This window comes from Trachemys scripta, chromosome 10 (genome assembly GCF_013100865.1).
Source record: "Trachemys scripta elegans isolate TJP31775 chromosome 10, CAS_Tse_1.0, whole genome shotgun sequence".
NCBI classification, from domain to species: domain Eukaryota; kingdom Metazoa; phylum Chordata; order Testudines; family Emydidae; genus Trachemys; species Trachemys scripta.
Window position 1 is genome coordinate 3725680 of NC_048307.1, and position 22529 is coordinate 3748208.

The following is a 22529-nucleotide window of genomic DNA, read 5'->3' on the forward strand; positions in this document are numbered from 1 at the left end:
AGCCCTCTGATTTCTGTAATGGGCAAAAGCTGGACTTCAACTCCTTAGGGAACAATTCATATGCAGGATGAAGTGCTTTCAGCTAAATATCTATTAGTCTTCTGAAGAGACATTTTACTGCAGGCCTTAAATTGCATTACTGCACTTCCATCTTCATGCTAAGCACAAAGATTATTTAATTGGGACTCAAAGTCCATTAACTTGCTGTGGCAGAGCTTTGGAGCACAAGGAAGTCTCTTTTCTGCTACGACATCTTTAGTTAGAACGTTCGTATAATAGACGGGCTGTATATGGAGCTTAATTTAAAGCGGACTGCTTCAGTAACCGCATTTGCATTGTGTAGGTTTTTGTGAGAGAACCAGCATTCAGGAAAGAGCTACAAAATGATGCTCAAATGCAAAACATTCGCATTTTCAGCACGGTCATAAAAGCACGAAGCTCTTAGATGGAAAACGAGGCTAAAAGCCTGATTCTTCATTGCCTTGTGCAGTCATTTACATCAGGAAAAAGTGCCAAGTGCCACCTGATCTGAATAGTAGCTCTGTTGGACCTTCTCCCCTGAACCCACCGAACCGAACTCCACCATATGAGGGTCATCTTATCCTCATTACCCGGCCCGCTTATCTATACCTATGCTTGCCTGTAATTCCTGTATGAGTGATGTACCCTCACTGCTTGCTGACTGTACCTTCATTCATCCACCTTATATCCCCCCATTGGGGATACTGCCGACTGTATGTGTTATGTGCTATCCAGTATCAAAATACTAACATCCCCCCATACTCTGTATGTTACCCCCGATGACTAATAACTGAAGTTTCAACACTCTGTATCATCTATTTGTCAACATTTTCTAATAAAATTTTGTACTCACTTTGCCCTGCTGGAAGGGATTTCACCTGGTGCAGTAAAATGGAGAAACACACCCTTCAAGTTTAAGGGAAGTTTTTAGAGCCATTTGTCTGCACCACTCCCACTGACACAATGCAGCTGAAACTCCAACCGACACGTCAAACGTTTACCCCCAAATGGCAATGGGGGGGCACTTTTTTCAAATGGAGGTGTCCGAGTTAGGCACCTGAATGAAAATGGCCAGATTTCAGGGATACAGATCACCAATTCTTCCACTACTTCAGTCCCTGAAAATCAGGTCACTTTTATTAAGCGCCTAACTATGAATTCAGATGCCTGACTTTAGGCACTCATGTTAGAACACTTTGTTCATGATTTTTAAAAAACTGATTTATTTTGGATGCCTACATTTTTAGGCATGCAATTTATGACACCTTAAAGGGACCTGATTTCAGAAGGTGGGTGCTCAGTATTTTCTGAAATTTGGGGCTCGTGAAGATATTTCTAGTTGGGCACAAAAATCAGAGACACCCAGACGCAAGTCACTTTTCAAAATCAGGGCTTTTGGCCAATGCATTTCTTTATTTTTAGTGAACAATTCCAAGGCATGACAAGAATGAAAGTTAAAGGACACTCAACTCAAAACTTTAGAAATCACTTACTTCTTTTACTAATCACATGCTAAATTAGTAAAATGAGAAATGTTATAAATCTACTCTCTTCTCCCTTTGAAGCCATGTGTTTGCTTTCAATCTTTCATTCAACTTGATTAATGAAAGAGTGGTCAATTTCAGTGTCCTATTCTGATTCTCAGGCCCTAGCAGAATGCTACAAAGTCTAGCTTTTCAACAGGCAGAGAACTGTTTAATTTAAAAAAAAAAAAAAAAATCCTGAAATTTGTATTCAATTTTTTAATTCACGAAACAGGGTTTAGTCCGGTTAGATATTGTGAAATCTTTCCATGCAACTATTTTTAATGTGATTATATTTGAGGCCTAAAATTAGCTGAATGTATACCGTTAGCTTAAACCTTACACCAGGCTAATGCAACGGTACCAGTGAACCCTTTTAATGAGGTTACCAACGGTCTCCCTCAGTTATTACTCTACCTCTCACCTGTCCCTTGTTTTAGGCCCAAGTTTCCCTCTAACTCATTTATTTTCCTTTTGGGTGCTAAATAATTGAGTATAAAGCGCGACTGGTGACATTTAGTTATAGAAAGTCTTGGTTCTGCATTGTGCTTCCTAAAACTGCTGTTTTCTCTGTGTCCTTTACTGGAATAAACAGGCTGAGAAGTCCAAATACTACAGTGTAGTAAAGCCCTCACGCTTAACTTTACACACCATGCCTAGTCTACTGATTTCACAGTACACAGTTAAGTCTGTTCAGGATGGGGGCCTAACTAAGTAAACAACTAAGCAGCACAACGGTGCATCAGAATCCTTGCAAAACTTGTTGTCTGTATTAATCTGGGACATCTGCTGCTTCTGGCAGAGGCCACATGAAACCAGGAAGCTTTCCTGCACCCCTGACAAAGAGTGGAAAGAATGCACAGTTTGGACTCCAGCACGTGGAGACAGAAGCAATCCAAGTAATTTGAGCCTCTCAATAGTCCTTTTAAACTCCATTTAATCAAACCCTGCACATTTCAGCTTCTGCACATCTTAAAGCAAGAACAAGTCATAGGGAATATCATGGTTTTTAGTTTCTCCCCCCCAAAACATAATTACATGTTTTAGTCGTGGGCTTGGGGTTTTTTCATTTGCTAGTTTTCAGTTGATTATTTTCCCTGCATTAACATTTTTTGCAATAACATCATATCGAATTTCCCCAACTCCTTTCATCCCATGGGATCCTAAAGCTACTTCAGAAACTAGAGAGATTGCTCACCCATTATAGAAATGCAGCCATCTCTGGGTTGGAACCTGGAAGCTGTTTAACAGCTCACAAGAACACTACATGCTAGTTTAGGGCAGGAAGCGAAGAAGAAATCTTGTTTCAAAAGGGTATTTAATATGCATGTTTATATAATATGAAAAAATAAAAATTTGTAAAAATGTATTTTTACCTCTGATTCCTTCTCAGGACTTTGAAGATCACTATGGGATGAAGACATGGATCCTCCGTTCAGCTGTTGGAAATGGAAATGTTAACATGTACATTATATATGTGTGTGTGTGTGTGTGTGTGTGTGTGTGTGTGTGTGTGTGTGTGTGTGTGTGTGTGCGCGTGTTTGTGTGTGTGCGCATATTTTTTATAAATAAAGTGAGATGAAAAATGCTGTGTGTGGAGTTTACAGCCTTATGAGATCAGATCAGAGCCAATTCTGCCAGGTGAAGAATACTGTGGGTTTTTTCCCAAACACGTGGCTGGCTGCAAAACAAAGACTGAAGGGGGGGAAAAACTGTAAATTCAAGTGACAAAAAAACCACAAGTGTTTACTAGCAAATTACATAGATGCTCTCCTCCAGTGCAGACCTGGTGGAGACAGGGTCCAGTTACAATTCATCGGAGTCAATGGAGCTCCACCCACTTACCCCAGAGCAGAGTTTGGCCCTGTGTCTCCACTCTCATTTAGCAACTACTCCTGTTCCATGCACGTTGCAGGAGCAGGAAACTTGGTAGCAGAGAAACCAGAATTGTTTTGAAGCCAGCCTTGAATTAAAAACTAGAGAGGGAAGTAATCAAATTCAGTATCTGTTAAGTAAGCTAAATAAGCCTCCAAACCCTCTCTGAGGTAGTGGTCATCCCCACTTCATAGCTGGGCTAACTAACTGACTCCAGATCACAAGGTGAGTCAGAGGTAAAGCTGGGGTGAGAGTCCTGACTCCAGTTCCCCACTCTGATTACAAGGTCACATGTCGTCCCAAAACAAGGTGAATTGGGATGTTGACATTGCTCCTTGGACAGATTTGCCTCTCAAAATAGCTAGATCACTGCTATGCTTTTTCCATCAATCAGAGTCTATTTGATTAATAAGAATAGGACGCCAATGACAGACACTCACCTGGGTTTGTGCAGACCCGTTAGTAATAGGCTGAGGCACTCCACCTATAGACCAAGAAAAGTAAAGCCCTGGTAAATACATTTAACTGGAGACTGACGTGTCAGACAGAGCTTCCTCTAGCGTACCCACCCTGGGAACTCACATGACTTTCCCGTTTCCAGGGTTAATGGAGTGGAGCACTCTTTGCAGGCCACATGAAGTGAGGCATGTATATTCTCCTGGAGTCATAGTCAGACTGAACCCAGGCGGTTTATGAGTCCCTACAAAAACCTATTCCTTCCCTTGGGTTTCTCTTCTGTGACCCAGCTTGTTTTTAATTCCCGCCCCCCCCGTTTCATTTGATTTCACCCCCCACCAAAAAAAAAGTCATTTCATGGATCATTTGGGGATGAAGTAGCTTCTTTTCTGAATCAAATACAACAGATAGCCATTTCTAATTAAAACAAACAAACAAACACACACAACACAACAGACCCTCCTTGTCTCAGAATACTCACATACCCAAGCAATATTCTTTGCTGCAATTGTCACCTTGTCAATTTCACAATAAAATGTGTGTGTGGGTGGGGGGGGAATCTGTTTTTGGAGTCATTTTGCATTTTTGTAATATCTTTCACTGCCCTCCAATTATCCTGCACTATTAACAAAGGACAACAACTTGGATGAGCTGCCAATCAACAATTTCACATCCCTGTTAGCAACGAAGGACAGTACAGATGTGCCAATCACAGAACAGCCAGTATTAAATAGGTAATCCCTCTGTGTAGGCTGTACGTTTCTTGGGCAAGGACTGTGTTGTGTGTGTGGTTGTGCAGCACACAGCCCAACAAGGCTGTGGTCCCAGTAGAGACTTCTGGAGGCTGTCATAATACAAATAATAAATATTAATAATTAGGCGCACGCACTTCATTGTGTAACACACAATCTAGTCAAGCAGGAGCTAACAGTGCTCAATGCCAATGTGCCAGGGGTAAATTCGGGGCAATAAATCCAAAGTTGCCACTTCTAATGCCAATGAGCTGCATCACCATGTCTGTCGTGACCTCATGCCAATGCCGAAAGTATTTCAGGACTGTTCTAAAGATCTACAAGTCTTTCAGGACTCAGCCAAAAACAAGAGCCCTGCAAAGTCTGCATGAGTAGCAGTCAGTGACCCCCAGTGAAAGCCAGTGTGATTTCAAACAAAAATCCTACTTTGAGATCTAGGGTGGTACAAAAACCCAAATTGCATTGTTGGGTGTCTTTAAACTCAGTCTGTCTCTTTATTAGCAGCTGTATGGGCCCGATTCCTAGTGATCATGAAATCTGCAAAGAAAAGGGGACAAAACACACTCCAGTGCTGCAGTCAGAGTTTTGATGCCAGGATACGCTGCTTGAAGAGGCAACTGAACATGATGCGTATCGCAGTAACACTGGCTACATCTCCTCAGGCGGAGAACAAGGGCTTCATTATCATTGTGCCAACAGCAGAGTGTCTCTCGCATCATCTCCTGTTTGTTCCAATTTTGAATTCTGAGCATCTGACACCACTTTCCCCGCGGGTGGATCTTAGAATTGTTTGACCTGGTTTTTTGGACAGCTCTCTCCACTGAATACTTGAAAGAGCAAAGTGATTGCCTGAGCTAGAATTCAGTTTAGATAAGAAACAGCTGTGTTGAAAAACAGAGCTCCCCATTCACACAGCCAGCAAGGAGGGAAATATGTGTTTGGTGGAATGCAGAGATCTCTCCCAGCATGGGAGTCTGCAGCGCCACAGGTCAAATAGTAGATAGGCAGCTTTCTCTGCCAGTTCTCAACAGCAAGGATAATATTTATTGCACTACTTATCAGAGCTATTGCTGTCCTGTGAAATGTCTTCCTTCACATACACATGACACTTGCTCTGTGTGGCTGTACATATGCATACATGCTCATGCTTTCGAAAGGCTACGAGAAGTTAAAGGATCTTTAAGTATTTTCCTCTGGTGTCCAAATCCAAACATACTAAGTAAGAGAAAATACACCCCAGGACAACAATGGAATAACTTGCAGGCGCCGCTCTGAGTCCCTTTCCAGACTTCCTTGCCCCTCCCTCATATATGGGACATGTTGTCTTTGGGACTTAGGTACTGTCATCATTGGATCAGATCAATGGGTCACCTGGTCTGATAGCCTGCTTCTGACAATGCCAGATGCTTCAGAGGAAACTGAAAGAAACGCCTGGACAATTGTGTAATAATAATCTGTTATTAGAGGAAGTTTCTTCCGAACCTCAGGCAGTTAGTGTTCAGCTGTCCTGAAGTATGAGGATTGATGTCTCTTAGAAACATTTACCTTAGCTAGTTATACATGACATGCCTATTATTCATATCAATGTCTGAGTCTCTTCTGAATCCTACCTAAGTTTGTCTCAACACGATCTTGTGGCAGGGAGTTCCACAGGTTAATTATGAATTGTTTAAAAATATATAAATGTTTGGATTGCCTGGAAAATATTGTTATTTCTATTTATAAAAACCTCAGAGACACTCAAGTAACTAGCAAAAGGGGCTACCTAAGCACCTAGACTGACAGAGGAAGTCACTGGGACCAGTAGTTCTAAATCACCTTTGAAAGTCCGACCCCAAGCTCATAACAGTGGAGAGCAGGGTACAGTCACCTGAGGGGAGTAAGGAGGATCTCACCTTTGATGTGCTCCTCCGTGGGGATTATCCCCAGTTTCTTGAAGTATTCATCCGTTTCGGGATCCACCACTAGGAGCTTGGCTTCGTTCTCCTTGGCCTTGATGTTTGACACAACCTCGGAGTGTTTCATGCCTTCCACATTTATCCCGTTCACCTGCAAAGGGACAACGGGGGCGTGAGTGCTTCTGGGCAGGTCACACACCGACGCAAAAAGCACCATCCCTAGGGCGCCAGCAACTTTAGAAGTTTATCTCCTAAGCACTGCTGGGGAGCAGCTTTTAGGTTGTGTACCTGCCTCAGTGCAAAAGGCGAGCATCTCTTCGTAAAATGCTTGGTGCTCCACAGGGCCACATCAGGAACCTCACCTCTCCAGCTGGAATGACTCCACACGTGCATTTTCCCAGCTAAATTAATAGCCTCAAAGGTAATTTTTCCCCCCAGGAGTTATGCTGGTTCTCCAGTTCTTGGCCCTCAAACCCACAATTGGCTCCCCCCTGCTTCTGGGTTTGAATATAGGGGGACACAAGGGCTAAAAGGCTCTTCTTTCTTTCATGCTAGCCACCATGTCCTACCAAGCTCGTCCTAGGTTTTGCCTTGAACGCACAGGCAGGTTAGATAGGACTGTACCCAGAGAATAGCTTGGTGAACTTTCATTCGGATGGCCACCAAAAGGTCCCTGGAAGAGCATCTTCCCTTAGGTCCCATCAACTCCCAAGTCACCTTTGCCTTTTACCCGTGTCCTGAATGTGCATGTTCCACTCGTCCTGGGAGCAGGTGTCTCTGATACTGAACTCAAGTCTCCCACCAGCTGAGCGCTTTCGAGGGACCATTCTCCAGCATACTCCCCCATGGTTTGCCTAGTGCAGTTCTAAAGGGCCTAAGCCCCCAATATTACTTTCCCCGGGAGACTATACACCACAGCCCAACTGATCCCACTAGTATCTTCCCCTTCCCAGTCCAAGCCACTGGTTGGTCCTTTCTGTCCACAAGACCAGGTCTCCACAGCTGGGAAAGCGGCAGTCAGGTCTTTACTGCAGGTCTCCACTCATGAGTCAATGCCATGTGGCCATCTTTAAAAAAATGTGACAAAACCCTCACACTGGGGGAAAGGATTGCCTATTTGCTCCCACGTCTGCTTTGGCTAAACAGAGTGGTGCATCTCTCTCCTAATACTGGATGCAGTGATTAATTGCTGTCCTTTGTTGGATGCTAATTGGCGCCTGTAAAGGACTGAGATTTATTCTCTTCATTATTCCATGCAACACAGGAGGAACAATTGTAACTGCGAACCATTATTCCTGGTGTTGAGTGAGTACACTCTGCGTCCTGAGTGAAGAGATCCGGATGCTCCCGTGCCACTCATCGCTTGTAGGCACCGCCGCCTCCATTGGTTCCGCTCAATGAACCATTTTGAGCACTAATGGTTTAATCGCATTCTTTTCATGCGGTTACAAAAACTCAAACCGCCAATTCCTCATTGGTTTGCGCTTTGCATCTTAAAAAGAAGGCTCAATAGATTTCAAACCAGATGTGTTGATTTAGTCTTAATAGTGGCACAATAGATACAGTCGATCATTCACAGTAAATGCGAACTACAAAGACAATTGGTAATGAAATTATCCAGCCCTCTAAAGACCTCCAGCTACTACATCACAATGAGTTTTGAAGGAGCTAAAGCGCTCGGAGATATTGTTCGCTGCAGAAAGGTCGTTAGCTACTGTAACTATGTTTCTATTAAAAGGCCTGGATAATTTTATAATCAGTTATATCTTTATCACGCATGTATGACAGGATAACTCAATTGTCATGTTTCAGGGCATTAGCAGATTCCTTCCTGACCCACTGAATCACTTTTCCAGCCCCGCACCATCACAGCACTCCAGTTTACTCTCCTGCAGTGCCTTTCCTACAAGGATTTCAAAGCACTTTACAAATATTAACAAATTTTGTCTTCTCCCGCCCCCTCCCCCAAGGCAGGTCAGTATTATCTTCCCCCAGCTATCGATAGGAAACTGAAGCAAAGAGTTGCAAAGTGACTTGCCCAGCATGATACACCAAGCCAGTAGCAGAGCCTTGAGTGGAACCAAGGAGACCTGAGTAAGATCTAACTCCAGATTCACTTCTGAGAGGCTAAGTACCTTTGAGTGGGGTTTCACCTTACCCTAAACATTCAGGTATTGGCGACTGCAAGAATCAGGATACCAGACTAGACAAGTCACGATATATATGGCTGGGTAAAACTTGTCTTCCCCCAACGGCCCAGTTATATTGCCACATGGACACCCAAAGTCTTGGTGCATTTAGCATCACATCATGAGGGCACCATGTCAGGCAAATGGGTGAAGACCCCACTGAGGGGCTGGGGAGAGAGAGAGAGAGAGAGAAACATCTAGAAAACAACAGGGGCTAGTTAGTTCCACAAAACTAGAGATAGGGGCCGACCGGGAAGCTCAAGCTTCCCCCTACATTTGGGAGGGTTTGGCTCAGAGAGATGGATGTTCATGTCCTGGCCCACTGGTAGCATGGCCAGCCATAGCTGCAACCTGCAGCCAACATATCCAAGGCCAACACGCACCTAGGCTTTCCGCCTCCTCTCCATATCCTAGCAACGGGGGCTACCTTCTCCCCCATAACTCTTGCTGTGGAAGCTTTCCCTGCTGTGAATTCAGGGCTCAGGACACGGCTGGGCATGTGGGCCTAAGGGCGGCTAAGGCTGGGAATGGGAGCATCTTGGATCGCCCGAGGCTCTGATCAGGGAGCTCTTGGCTTTCTTAACCCTGGCTACCCCTGTGAGACTTTGGCGAGACTTTTCAGTTCACATCAGTTCCTGCCTGGCGCTCACCCCCGATTAAACAAACATCTGGGCCAGCTCATAGAGTCCCATGGAGCGGGGAGGCTGATGTGGAGGTGAGGTTTGAAACCCAGCTCCCTGCAGGCTCTGCCTTACCAGGCAGGGGCAGCTCCTTACCCACAATCCCTGGCTCGCCAGTAAAACTCCTCAGCACAGGGGAGCTGTTTAGCATCAAATATTTATTTAAGCCCAAAGAGCCGGTGCATGGATCAGGTTTCCGGAGGCTCCGGGTCACCTCTTGCCTCTTTGTGCGCGTCGGGGACTGTGCCAGGGACAGATAAATAACTAATAAAATGCCACGCAGTGACATAATGATGGGCCATAAAGTGTCACCCCCCCGCTAGTTCTCCCCCTCCAGACACACACGGCTATATGCATTAAACATCCAGGTGCCAGGAGAGTGTGTGGTCAGGCCTCGATGAACAGCTGGTGTCAGGGCAGGGTTCACGGCAGCCAGGGACTGGTGTTCAAGAGGTATTTACAGCACGGCTGTCTCTCCAAAAATCAAGATAATCTGAGCCCCCCAGCACCAATTAATACATTCCTTTAATGGAGACAGACTGCAGGCAGGCCCCGAGTCAGCAAAGCCAGTTGGCACGTTGAGGTCGATGGGATTATTAATGCGGTTAAAGCCAGGCAAAGTGCTTTGCTGTATCTCAATGCACACTCCTACCCACTCACCCCGCTGGGCCTTTAGAACTCACTTCCACTGTTGGTAAGTAATAGTCGGAGTTTGCGAACCTTCAGAGTGTGCTGCAAGTCCCATCTTTGAGCCCTAGCCTGGAAGGCGGTTGCTAGGGCTGAGTAGTGGTAGTGTGGGATCCCGGGGGAAGGGTTTAAACTACCTCTTTGGAATTTACTATAGGTTTGTACAGCACCAAGCACAGTGGAGCCCCGACTTGGAGGGTCTCTAGGTGCTACCATGATATAAATTTTAAATAATAACAAAGTAAGTTGTTGCTGGAGAATCTGATCGTGGGTTAATGGACAGCTCTGTTTATTTATTAGTGTAATTTTAAAATATTGTCAAGAGCATGCAGAGCTTTCGATGGTCATTCTTATAGAGTAGTAAAAATTACATGAATTAAATTATAGCAATTACATCTAAGGGAAGGTGGTTCTTTCATTTTAAATATTCCTATTGTTCACAATTAAGTGAAGAGCAAATTCCTTTAAAGGATGATTTTTGTACTAACCCACCACAATCCACAATTTCATGTTTTAAAGTCTATTTGCATAGTTTGTTACTACAGTTTCAACTGGAAACATTAAGCTTCATTTCCTGTCCTAAACTGTGGTGTGGTAGCAATGTTGTGTGCTGTTAAACAGCTGCCATACACCACTCCAGAGATGGCTTCATTTTAGTGACAGGTAAAGCGATTGCTACTCATATTCTCCTATATTTCCGGCATGGCTTCTCTAGCCACATTTGGCCAATGCCACTTCACTCAGGTCAGTGGAAGCTACTGCATGGAACCTGCAAGAGACCCTTAGTGCAAAGCAGAGAGAATTCTGTCCATCATCTGCAAAATGCATTGGGTCTTCTGGGGATGAAAGAGGCTGTGTAAGATGTTATCTAAAAGGATCAAAGGCGCATCACGGGGCAGCCCAGCAGATGACATTGCAGAAGAAGCAGAAAATGTCCTGAGCCTCGCTCCACATTACTCCAGGGTCTGGCAGGCAAATGCTACCAAAGATCGGGCTTATTTCCTGCTGATGACTGGGCCCCGGATGTATTGAAAGCAGGGGTGGGCTCAAGCCAAATCCCTGGATCCAGACACACACTTCCCCCAAACGAGGGAAGTTCAGATCTGGATTTTACAGCTCATCCCCAATCTCTGTGTAAAAGGGGCACTCAAGTTTGGAGATCCCAAAGCGAGTCAGAGCCCAAAAGGCACAGCTGAGAAAAGCAGAGAGGCTGGATGAAGAAAGCCCTGTGCAGTAGCTGGCTCTCTGAAGGCCACTTAAAACATTCCGCCCCCACCAATGGGCAGGAGAAGGCTCTAGCTAACCCGGGCAATTAGCACTGTTCTTTAGAATTCAGACCAGTGATTAAGACTGGCTGCATTTAATCAACTGCAGAGCTTAATCCAGGGGAACGAGACGGATTCCCTCCAAGGATACGGCGCAGCCAGACAGCTGCACTGGCTGAAAGAGTGGAGCATCATTGTAGGATTGCAAAACCATTCTCTGCAGCGGCACCTCCAACAGCCAGCCAGCTGCTGCTGGACCCTTGAAAGGAGTAATTCGTTGTCCCGGAGAGACTCCTTCACTTTCTCTGCCATGGGAAGGTTTGCTGGGTTTTCATACCACAGAAGAGGAAGTGGAATGACAGCCTTATGGGTAAGTCACTGGATGAGGTCTCGGGAAATCCAAGGTCAGTTCCCATCTCCACTACAGTCTCCCTATGACACGCTGGGCAAGCCACTTACCTTCTCTGTGGTCCCCATCTGTACAGTGGGGGAACCACTGATCTGCCTTGGAGGATTAATTCACTGATGTAGGCCCTGTGCTCCGAGATCTCTGTGTGGGAGCCCTAGGAAGGGCAGTGGGTTAATGGCGGTTACAGTTCATAAAAATTGGAAACTGATTAGTTCCTTTCCTGCCAACCTGCCTCTTTGCAAAGTGCAGCAGGCGGCATTTACAAAGCAGGAGCCCAGGAATCTCTCCAGTGAGTCCACTCAAGCCCTGCTCACCGCTCTCAACCCAACACTACCTCAAAGATGCTCAAGCGCCTGACTTCGGCCCTCAAATGCCTTTGAGGATCTGGGCCTCAGCACCATTTGCTTGGGTTGTGATGACCAACATCTTTGGGAGAGAACAAGGATTCCCTCCCTGCAACGCTCCTTCCGTCCCACAACAGAGCCCCCGACCCACCGCCCGGCTGCCTGCCAGGAGCCGTCAAGCCCCTACCTCGACAAGCTTGTCCTGGGGTCGGAGGCCCGCTTTAGAGGCTGGTGAATCGGGATCTACCGAACGGATGAACTGCCCAGGTCTGGACTTTTCACTGTGGAGGTTGAACCCGTAGCCACTGGGGCCTTTCTTAAGGTGACAGAGACGCGGACGCAGCTCCTGTGTTGGTCCATTGACATCCTGGTGAAAGAGAATAAAAGCCACAGGGTTATATTTGCTGCTTTTTTAAAAAAAAAAAATATGCAGATGCAACAATTAGAAACAAAACCAAACACGGAAATGGCCGATCTGAGATACCGACCCCCTCCTCTCCCAGCTACACAGGGACACGTTAACATATGTATTTCCTCTAATTGAGTCTATTTTAAAAGCCAATTGTCCAACTCCATTCTGATACGAGCAAGAAAAATGCATTTCCTGAATCACAAACTGCTCAAATAAAATACACCCATTAATTTGGACTCCCACCTCTAAACACGAGTCTGACACTCCCGCCCCAGCAGAACAGGAAACAGAGAAACAAGGGCCTGTTTGAAGAACACAGGATTTAGGAGACAATGTATTAACCGCACTTATTTATTTACGGGAGGATAGTGCCCTTGATCCTGCGCACATCAGCAGCCCTTGCACGTGGCTATAGTAATATCTTCCCGTTACCGAGCTCCTTTCATTCGGAAGGATCCTGAAGAACCTAACAGCCAGACACACCCTGTCTCATAGGATCACTTCCCTCCTCACTAGGATGTGCCAAGGTGACTGCACAGGAATTCTGTGCAATGGGTTCAGGACTGGCCATGGAGTAATTGCCCCTTATCCAATGGAGAGTGCAGGCAGAACTTAGGGAGGTAGAATGGCATTGGCCATGGTGGAATTCAACCAGTACACTCACTCTTGCAAAAAGTGCCCGAAGTTGTCAGGACATGTGGATAAAGGGCATGCTATGGACCTTAATGGGGCCCCTGATACAGGGCCTAATATGGTCCATCCATTTCTGGGATAGTTCTGAGAAAAGACACGGAGAACTTACTAGTGTTGCTTTGTAGGGATCTGTGCAAGTCTCTTCTTATTGGGTCATGATTAGGAAACAGAACAAGACCTTCCAAAAGAGCGAGGTCGGCGTGCAATGAAACCCAACGTTGGCGATTACGTTGAACGTGCTGCCCTTGCGTCTGGCACTGAGGAAACCTGTCCGCTGATAGAACCCTGGCCAGGGAGGAGTGCCAACTAGCGTCTGTGAAAGCGAGGCTAAGAGGGAGGGAGTCTTGGGGCTAACGCACAGTGGGCCTGGACTTTATTCCTGGCTTTGCAGCTTTAGACCCAACACTTACCCACGCCATGCCTCAGTTTCTCCATCTATAAGAGGCAGATTATACTTCCTTAGCTCAGAGGAGTTGTGGAGCGTCATTTATTAACATGTGTGAACACTTCCAGATCCTTGGGTTTGGCAGAGGTGTAATGACACCAGCTGCAAGGCCACGGACTATTATTGCCCAGTAGTTTAGCGTCCAGTACAACTAATGTGTCCAGACACCCTTAGTGTGATCTTTTATGAGTAAAGCAACCTACGCGCTGAAAAAGAGAGAGGTGGGGGGGTCTGGGTACCGTGGCTTGAATTACTGCCCAAAGGGGCTTTCCGAACCCCTCTGTCCAGCCCTTTCCCGGACTCTAGCCGCGTCTCCCACAAGAACACGGAAGAAAACAGTCTTCCACAAGCGAAGGAGGACTAGGGAGGTGCTGACTCCGTGCTGGCGATGTGTCTGCCAGGCCAAGGAGAGTCATTGCAGCTCTCATGGCCACGGCAAGCCACTCCATGAAACCAGGTCCCCTTTGCTTCCAGCAGGGCTGAATTCTAGCCCAGCCCCAGCCCATCTCAACCCGCCAGGGGCCCATGGATGTTGGCTCGCCTGCTGAGTCTGGGCCTGTGAAGTCCATGCTAAAAGCGAGAGACGCCTGGGTCTGCAGAGGGCCAGGAGGTGAATGTGGGGCTAGGTCGAGGGCCAGCCGTGACATGCCACTGCCCTTGTTAGCAATCGGTGCTGCTGACCTCTCTCGACTTTGGCGGGGCCGAGCGTGCTCTGGAGCCCTTTGTCTTCTCTGATGAGATGGAAATCAGGGCGTGCGGCTCCCGTGAAACGGCCCACGAACCTGGTGCGGAGCCACACGCAGCTGCGGTGAGCAGCCGGGGGCCAGCCCGTCGCTCCCCCACACAGTGGCCATGTTCAAAGGGGTAACAGCTCCGCCACTCCGCCGGCAGCGTGACTGCCACCACTGAGCACCAGCCCTTAGGGAGGCTTAGGGACTGACTGGGCACCGATGGGGATGTCACTCATCATGGCAGCTGACTATCTGCCGCCCCGCCAGCCGGCAAGAAGCAAAGCATTTGGGGTTGAACAGCAAACCCCGTTCCCCCCGCCAACAAACCCCACATTAGGAAGGTCCTGTCTCTTGCTCATTTTTGCAGTTTCCACGCCCCTGGCTCGCTGCAAAGCCTGTTTCTGCAGCATCGCTGGACTGGCTGGGGTCAGGAAGCTCCTGAAAAAGCCCAGCCCGACGCGCCCTTTCCGGCCCGTTGGGCAGATCCAAGAGGAACGCAGAGCTTGGAGAAATGTCTAACCGCTGGGTGCCGTATCCCAGCCCACCTGCCGCGTGGGGAGCGTGGAGCCTAGTTATTCGGGGGAGGAACTCAAGCACAGGACGGCACATCAGGATTCCTGGGTTCTCTTCCCAGTTCTGCCACTGACTCACACTCAAGCAATTTGCCAGGCAGGCTTGGATGGAAAGGACTGTTCGAACCAACAGCAGACAGCGTTAGCGGTCACTGCAATGGTTTCGACTCGCCACCAACATCAGCGAGCCCATGACATTTTCACCAGCTATTTTTTACTGCGCTTAGTCTGGATTGACCACGGAGCGCTGCTCACTCGCTGTTGCTGCTCTATCCTCTATCCCAGGGACTGGGTTTCTTCTGTTTATTTTGGTGTAATTACAGGTGAGCCTGTCTCGCCAGTGCAGCTCGAACAAACATGTCGGTTTATCCTCTGGGGTCCCATGGAGCTATTATAAGTCCGTGGAAAGTAAACATGGACTATATAAAAGCTTGCTGTGGGCAACAGATTAACATTTCAGGAGCATGTGGTATGTTTAGCACTTTCCCTCATTCACGTTGAGCACTGAAAGAAATTGCTTTATTGCAATAACTGGGCTCATGGGGGTTAGCTCAGAAATGATTCAAAACCAGCAAGGGGGGCAGCAAATATTGGGGTTTCGCAATGACCGTTCTCTTTTTAATCCATTAGCAATAAAGCGGTGATGGATTGATATGTATATACATTAGAGCTGCTCCAAAAATTGCAGAAGTTTCCTGTGAACTTTCTTTGATTTTTCACTGAAAACAAAACAAAAGATTTTTTTCACTAAAAATTTTCTAGTTTTCCTTCATTTTTTTTTTTAAATCCGGCTTTAGTAAAGTATTTTGGGTTTTGTTTCTTTATGAAAAATCAGAACGTTTCAACCCAAATGGAAATTTTCAGTGGGAATTTTTTTTGTTTTAGTCAACAAGCAGTTTTTTAGGAGAAAAAAAAATACAATGAAAAATTCTAATGAGTTCTGATTTGTAGATTTAGAAACCAACTGAGCTTCCCTATGGGGATGCGCAGGTGCGGTCAAATTCATCCCCATCTCTCTGGCTCATTCAATGCTTGGCACTCCTGAGGGGCTGCCCAGACGGGGAGATCCACTAGTACCCAGGGGGGCTGGAACAATGGGTATAGGGGGTGTCCTGAGAGCCATTGAATCAAACTGTAAACCCTGCATATGATGGAAATCACGACAAGCCAGGGGGTGCAGCAGGCCCCCCCAGCACCCTTAGTTCCAGCACCTATGCTAGTACCAACTACAATGCGGACAATCGGTCTGTAAGGCGCTGGACTAAAGCCACCAACTTTTTTCACGCAGGTCACCAACCTTGGTCTGAAGTTACCCAGCAGCCTGACATGCCATTCCAAATCCCCCGAGCGACCCGTTCCCCAACAACCGACGGCTTGGTCTTTAGTGCCGGTATTGGATTGTGGTCTGCACACACAAGGGGACAGCCTCCTTTCAAACCATGATATTTAGCTGCAGTCAGAAGGGGAGCTGGAAACTCAAGCAAACGCCTCCCACCTTTGCCCCATCTCTGCATGAATTACTTTGCAGTCCTTGGTACTGACGCCCTATAGCAGAGCACAAGCAGAGGATTAACGGTCAGCAAAACGACGCCGGTGCTAGGTAGAAAGCTGCAGACTGCTCAGGGTAAGGTGCAAAGCACTGGGTATAGACACAGTCCTCTACGTTGAGGGCTTTACTTGGGTCTCCAGGGGTGCATAGGTCTTGTGCTGGCCCTCTGTACAGGAGTGAACGGAGCCTATGCCCTACAGTAGTTTACAGTAGTGTAATTATGATGTTTGGATCATTATTATAAAATACCCATTTTTTAAATATTGTCTGCTTCCTATGCAACAATACTGATACCTTCCAGAACCCACCCTTAGTAGATCTAAGCACTTTACAAACACTAGCGGTGTGTACTGAAGCAGAACTCAGGAGACCTGCGTTCTATTCCCGTCTCTGCCACTGGCCTGCTGGGTGACCTTGGGCAAGCCACTTTAACTCTCCGTGCCTCAGTTTCCCCAATCTGTATCATGACAATGACCTCCCTTTGTAAAGCACTTTGAGATCTATGGATGAAAAGTGCTCTATAAATGCTACCCATTATTATTATTAGCTGATTCAATCTGACAATTCCCCTGAGAGATGGCTAAGCATTATCTCCATTTGCAGGTAAGGAAAATGATAATAGGGAAACCCAGCTGCTACACAATTTAAGCACGAGGACAGATACACTGACATTAGAGCTGGTGACTCCATTTTTTTTTTTAAAACCACAATTAACATTTTTCCACAAAAAGGCATCTTCGGTCCAAAAAAGGTATTGTGTTGGGGAAAGTTTTCCATCAGCTCTGAGCCGATAATCAGTCAGGGATGGAATATGACCCCCAGGAGCTCATTAAGATGTTGTACAAAAGAATAAAAAGTCACCACATCAATGATAAGGGATAGCATAGTGGAGGTGGGTCGTTGTTACTCATGGGACTGCTTAAAAGGAAAGGGGAAATAACATAACACCTTTACCTAAAGCAGTTTGTCGCCTCACTGCCAAAACAGACTGGGGGCAGTGGGGTGTAAAAAGAAGCCATTGCTTGTGTCTAGGGATGGCCTCAAATGGAAGGTCAACCCCTGGTCACTCTTGTTTGCTAGCAGCCCCTTAGCACCAGATATAAACACACAGGGTGAAGCAGTATTTTCCTCCCTGGCTTGCATGGTCACTGCCGTCCCTTATCTGAGAGATAAGGACCGCTCCCCCAGCACTCAGAAGCCAGAATCCCTCACTGCTCTCATCCTGCCAGGCTTATGTGAAATTAAATGCACCATAAATGTCTGCAGTCGCCTTTTCCCCTAACCTCTTCATCACATCAGAAATATCTCCAGATACAGGCGGTGGAGCAAAACGCTGCCAAAACTCCCCGCAGAGGCACGGGGGACCAGTACCGCAGCTGCCCTCCCTGAACCGAGAACGAAGCAGCCGCGTGCTGGCGATGACAGGGGAGTGATAATTCCATTTGCCAGATGATCTATAGCCTATGCCTCGATAGCAGCCCGCCTCGCTCGCCATGCTGGATGTCTGCAGAGCGCGACAAGGCTAGCGTCACCTTGCACCAAGGGCAACTGCATGGCAGAGCCATCGCAGATTAGTCCGCTCAGTAGATTGTTTTTCAGACTAAAAAATGACATCAGAGCGGAGGAGAATTCCATTCTTATGGCGGGTCACTTTGTTCTATGGCACTTTCAAACCGCACAAAGTAAAGATAATTGCTGCACATTGAGGGAGTATGTTAAAGGGTCACTATCAAGATAAAAGTCCTTTTAAGGGCAGCGCTATCGCCTGGAGCAGCCAGCACAGCATGGGGAGCTAGAAAGTCATGAGGTCTCTGCCACCACCTCCCAATGTGCCCTGGGGCAATTCACCCCACTCCTTTGCCTCAGTTTCTCCATCTGTAAAGCTAAAATAATTCGATAATTTATATTAGTAATCATGTAATACAATTCGTTTTCTAGTTCTTCTGCACTCCTGGACTCAATGCTCCAGGGCTTGCAATGCTTCAGGGAAACATATTTGACAAAGTGTTTTCAGCCACATTTATGAGCACACATTTCTGTTCGCATTAGGGTTTGTGAAACCAATTCATTTTCACAGGGGATCTAACATTTGGCCCAACCCTGTTTGACTGGCTCAAGTTAATATGGCACTCGTACAGATCTTCAATGAAGAATATGAAAGGCAGTGAAGAGACCAATCAATTTTCAAGTCTTCTCTCATTTCCCGGAACCCTTGTCAAGACAATAATTACCTCTTGATGACACCCCCAGGGTTCGATGTCTGGAAAAACATCATGTAAACAATCCAATTACTCAAGAAGATTCTATAACGACAGAAAGCTACACATCCCTTAGTGGAATGATGAAGCTGTGAATTTACTAATGGGATTCTAACCTCTTCTCCGTTATCCTTTTAAAGAAGGGATTTTTCTCCCTGGAAAATAATACGGGTCTGATCCAAAGCCCTCTGAAGTCAGTGGGACAGTGAGCTATTCTGAACAGGAACTGCTTTATGTGTGTTTATATAGGGCCTATCACAATGCATCTGGGATCTCTAGGCCCCAATCAGGGCTTAACTTTGCAGAATCGTTTTTGTGAAAGAGCAGCTGCATATCACTTCTTCAGGTGTTTGTGTTTGCCTGTCTTTTAGTTTTTGGACCTGAACATCAGCAAAGAGTGCTCCTTAGAGCTGGGTGACACTTTTTGACTGAAAATTTTTTTTGGCAAAAAAATGCAGATTCAGCAACAACAAAACATTTAGCAAATTCATGTTGATTTTGAGGAATTATTTTGGCTGGAAAAATCCTTTAACAGTTCTGGAAAAAATTGAAATGTTTCAATTTGTTTTTTTATTTGAAACAGCTTTTCATTTCAAAATTTCCTTTAATTTTATTTAAAGCATTAAGAGTGCTTGAAATTGAAACAATATGTTTTGTTTCACGACAAACAAACAAAAAACAACAACACTTATTTAACTTTGTCATGTCCCAAAAAAAAAACTAAAAGTTGTGTTTTCCGTTTGACTCAAAATGAATTTTTTTCTGATTTTTCAGAATTGCCAGTGACCCGAAAAATCCATTATTCACATCGCTCTGCTCCTCAGTGATACATCACAGCAAGACAATGGGAAATGACAGATGACTATAACCCATTCTGCTTTATAAAATATATCTTAGAGGGGCCAAATTAGTAGAGCTGGGTTTGAGAATTTTTTTTTTTTAAAAGCCCTGAAATCTTAGAGTCCATTTTCATTAGAAATAACAAAAGGACAGTGTCTGTGAGATCTCGTTTGAACTGTATTCCTGACCCTGAATCTGGTGGTCACCATGACTCGGAGCAAGTACACCCGTGTATACACAATATTTTACTCCTATAGAGCACCAGGGAAGTCTTCCTGAATAACTTGTGAACGGGACCTAATCTGGCAGTATAACCTTACAGGGCCCTATTTTTGTTCTCTGAAAAGACAGCAGATCACTTGTACTGTCCACTAGTGGGACAGCTTTAATCAGGTATTGCATTCAAGCTTTGCTCTGTTTGCAGACCTTGCTTGAACACAAGTTATGCACGACAAATTTAATAGACATTATATTTACATACCCGCCCGTAAACAGGGAAGGACTGTGGATTGAAGACTAAACATGCTGGATTACAGGCTTTTATAAAGCAATAAAGTGATGTTCATTCAAAACAATTTGTTACACACACACACACACACACACACACACACACACACACACACACACGGCATTCCTAACAATTGCCTGGGCAGTTAGCAATACGAACCGGATAAAATCATTTCACGCCCTATCCTTTACGGCTGTATCTTTACAGAGCCTGAGGCTGTTGTGGGGAGGGAAGTGACATGACATGGCTTCATTTTTCTAACCAGTACGTGCCTTTTTCAGCTGTGAACTAAGCAAAACTCATAGAAATCAAGTTCCTGGCCTGTCTGACATCTTAAAACAAAACCCACCAGAGAGGACTCCCAGATCCTCCTTTAAAGCACCCCAGGAGTTTCGGCCTGGGGAACATGAGACAGGTTCTACAGCAGAAGTGTTCAAGTCTCCCACGAGCGGACGACGAAATGCTACAGTCAATGCCCGTTTGTTGTCTTTTAGCAACAGCCAGCGCCGGCTCTGGGCTTCGCACTGGGTTCTGACGGGGCTGGAACCAGTCCAGGGAATGCAGCCCAGGGACAGTCAGCTCTCTCCCCCTCTTCTCCACAGCACCAAGCTTTGGTTCCAGGAGATATCGCCTTGTGCTGCAGCTGGTTTAATTACCCTGCCCGGGCACGCTGGGAAACAATGCGGCTGAAAACACAAAATAGCAAAAAACAAAGGACAATCCGTGGGCGGTTTGGTTTTTTTAAACTGAGACGAAGCTGCCTCCAGCGGCAACTGGCTCCAGCACTCACCCGGCTGCAGTGCTGCGTCTCAGCTGGGCTTTTCACTTAGCCCGGGAAGGCTCATTTCTTTCAAAGCTGAGAATCTTCGTCCTAGACTCACGCAGCCAGATCCTGAGCCGGATGCAGAGCCGAGGAGCCGGCCCTGTCCCGACTGCGGCAAGTTGCGGATCTAGCCCCGAGTTGTTCCTGCTCCCTGATTTGGGGCAGTGCTCACTACGTGCTCGGGGCTTTCCAAACACTGAAGGAGGACAGCCCAGGAGCCGGTGCGAGGGCTGAGTCCTGGCACCTCTGGGCTTGCTGCATCACTTCTGAATGTAAAACATTGCTTCAGACCCGACCCCTCTTTCATTACAAATGAAGCACTGCCAGTCGCTTAAAATCCAAGGACAAGTGAGTCCAAGGAACCACGCACACAAACTCCCCGCAACTCTGAAGTCTAGACTGCGGATAACCCTACGCGGGTGGGCAAAGGGTGCAGGGCCGGGAGAGGAAGCCCTCTCCTTGCTCGCTGGGATACCTGGCCAATAGCACCGCCAGCTCGGATTCTGGGCTCCTGTCAAACCTAGGGTGACCAGATGTCCCGATTTTATAGGGAAAGTCCTGATTTGGGGGGATTTTTCTTATATAGGTGCCTATTACCCCCCACTGATTTTTCACACTTGCTATCTGGTCTCCCTAGTCAAACTACTCAACGCCAACAATGGCATTTCAGCTCCTCTGGGTTCTGTAAGGGATGGCGCAAAATGCCTCCAAAGGGGACTGGGTGGTCCGCCCGGCCCCACCTGTTCTTGGCCAGGAGAGCAGGACCAGCACGAAGCATGGAGAGGGGGTAGGGAGCATGCTGCTCAGTGTGGGGTGAGCCATCTAAGCCCTGTTTTGAAGGCGAGTGGGACAGAAGTGGGGCACTGACATTTTACGTGAACTCCCAGGGGAATTCAGAACCAGGCTGCCAGGACACCTCTGGGCACAAATCCCACCACGGCCCTTTACACAATGCAGGTTCTAACCTCCTGCACCCAAACGCAGCCCTACTCCCACGTCTCAGTCCCTTCCCCTGTCTCTGGCATGGCTGGGAGACAATCTCTCACCCAAAACAGCCCCGTCTTCCTGCCCCTACAGCTCTCTCACTGACAGGGCCACAGCCCATGCAGACTGCAGCATCTCTCCCGCAGCCGCACGCTGTCCACAGGGGAGGTGCGCTCTCACTGCACAGGAAAACTAACTCTCTTTCCAGCACGCAAGTCACAGGCCTATTAGATTGTTAGGGTGAAATCCTGGCCCCACTGAAGTCAATGGGGTTTTGCCATTGACTTCAATGGCAGCGGAGGATTTCACCCATAGATTTAAGGCCCGAAGGCACGAGGCTCATCTGAGGCCTGGCCTCCAGAAAGAACGGGGAAGAACAAGTGAATAAAGACATGACGTTGATGGAGGCAAAGCCAAGAGATCCCAAACTCGGCACACAGAGAACGTGCAGCGAAACTCCACACGCTCCACAATGGGCTTAAAAACCCAAGCGGCCGGCTGGTCAGCCTATCTCCGGATGGGGCCTGTTTGGTTTTGTGAGCTACAGAGACCAGCTGCAAGCTGGAACTAAATATTTACAGGCTTATTTTAACCACATTGCGAGGTTAAAGCGAG

At 46.7% G+C, this 22529-nt stretch overlaps 1 protein-coding gene across 1 annotated transcript in view; it reads right to left on the reverse strand.

Annotated features, from left to right (window-relative positions):
* The window catches only part of SLC9A3R2 (SLC9A3 regulator 2), a 94172-nt gene that overhangs the window by 4012 nt on the left and 67631 nt on the right, over positions 1–22529 (reverse strand). Inside the window, exons 3-6 of the mRNA XM_034784883.1 lie at positions 12287–12466; positions 6523–6676; positions 3860–3903; positions 2921–2983 (exon numbers count right to left, since the gene is read on the reverse strand). Coding sequence (XP_034640774.1) covers positions 2921–2983; positions 3860–3903; positions 6523–6676; positions 12287–12466 — 441 coding nt within the window. The remainder of the gene's footprint in view (positions 1–2920; positions 2984–3859; positions 3904–6522; positions 6677–12286; positions 12467–22529) is intronic.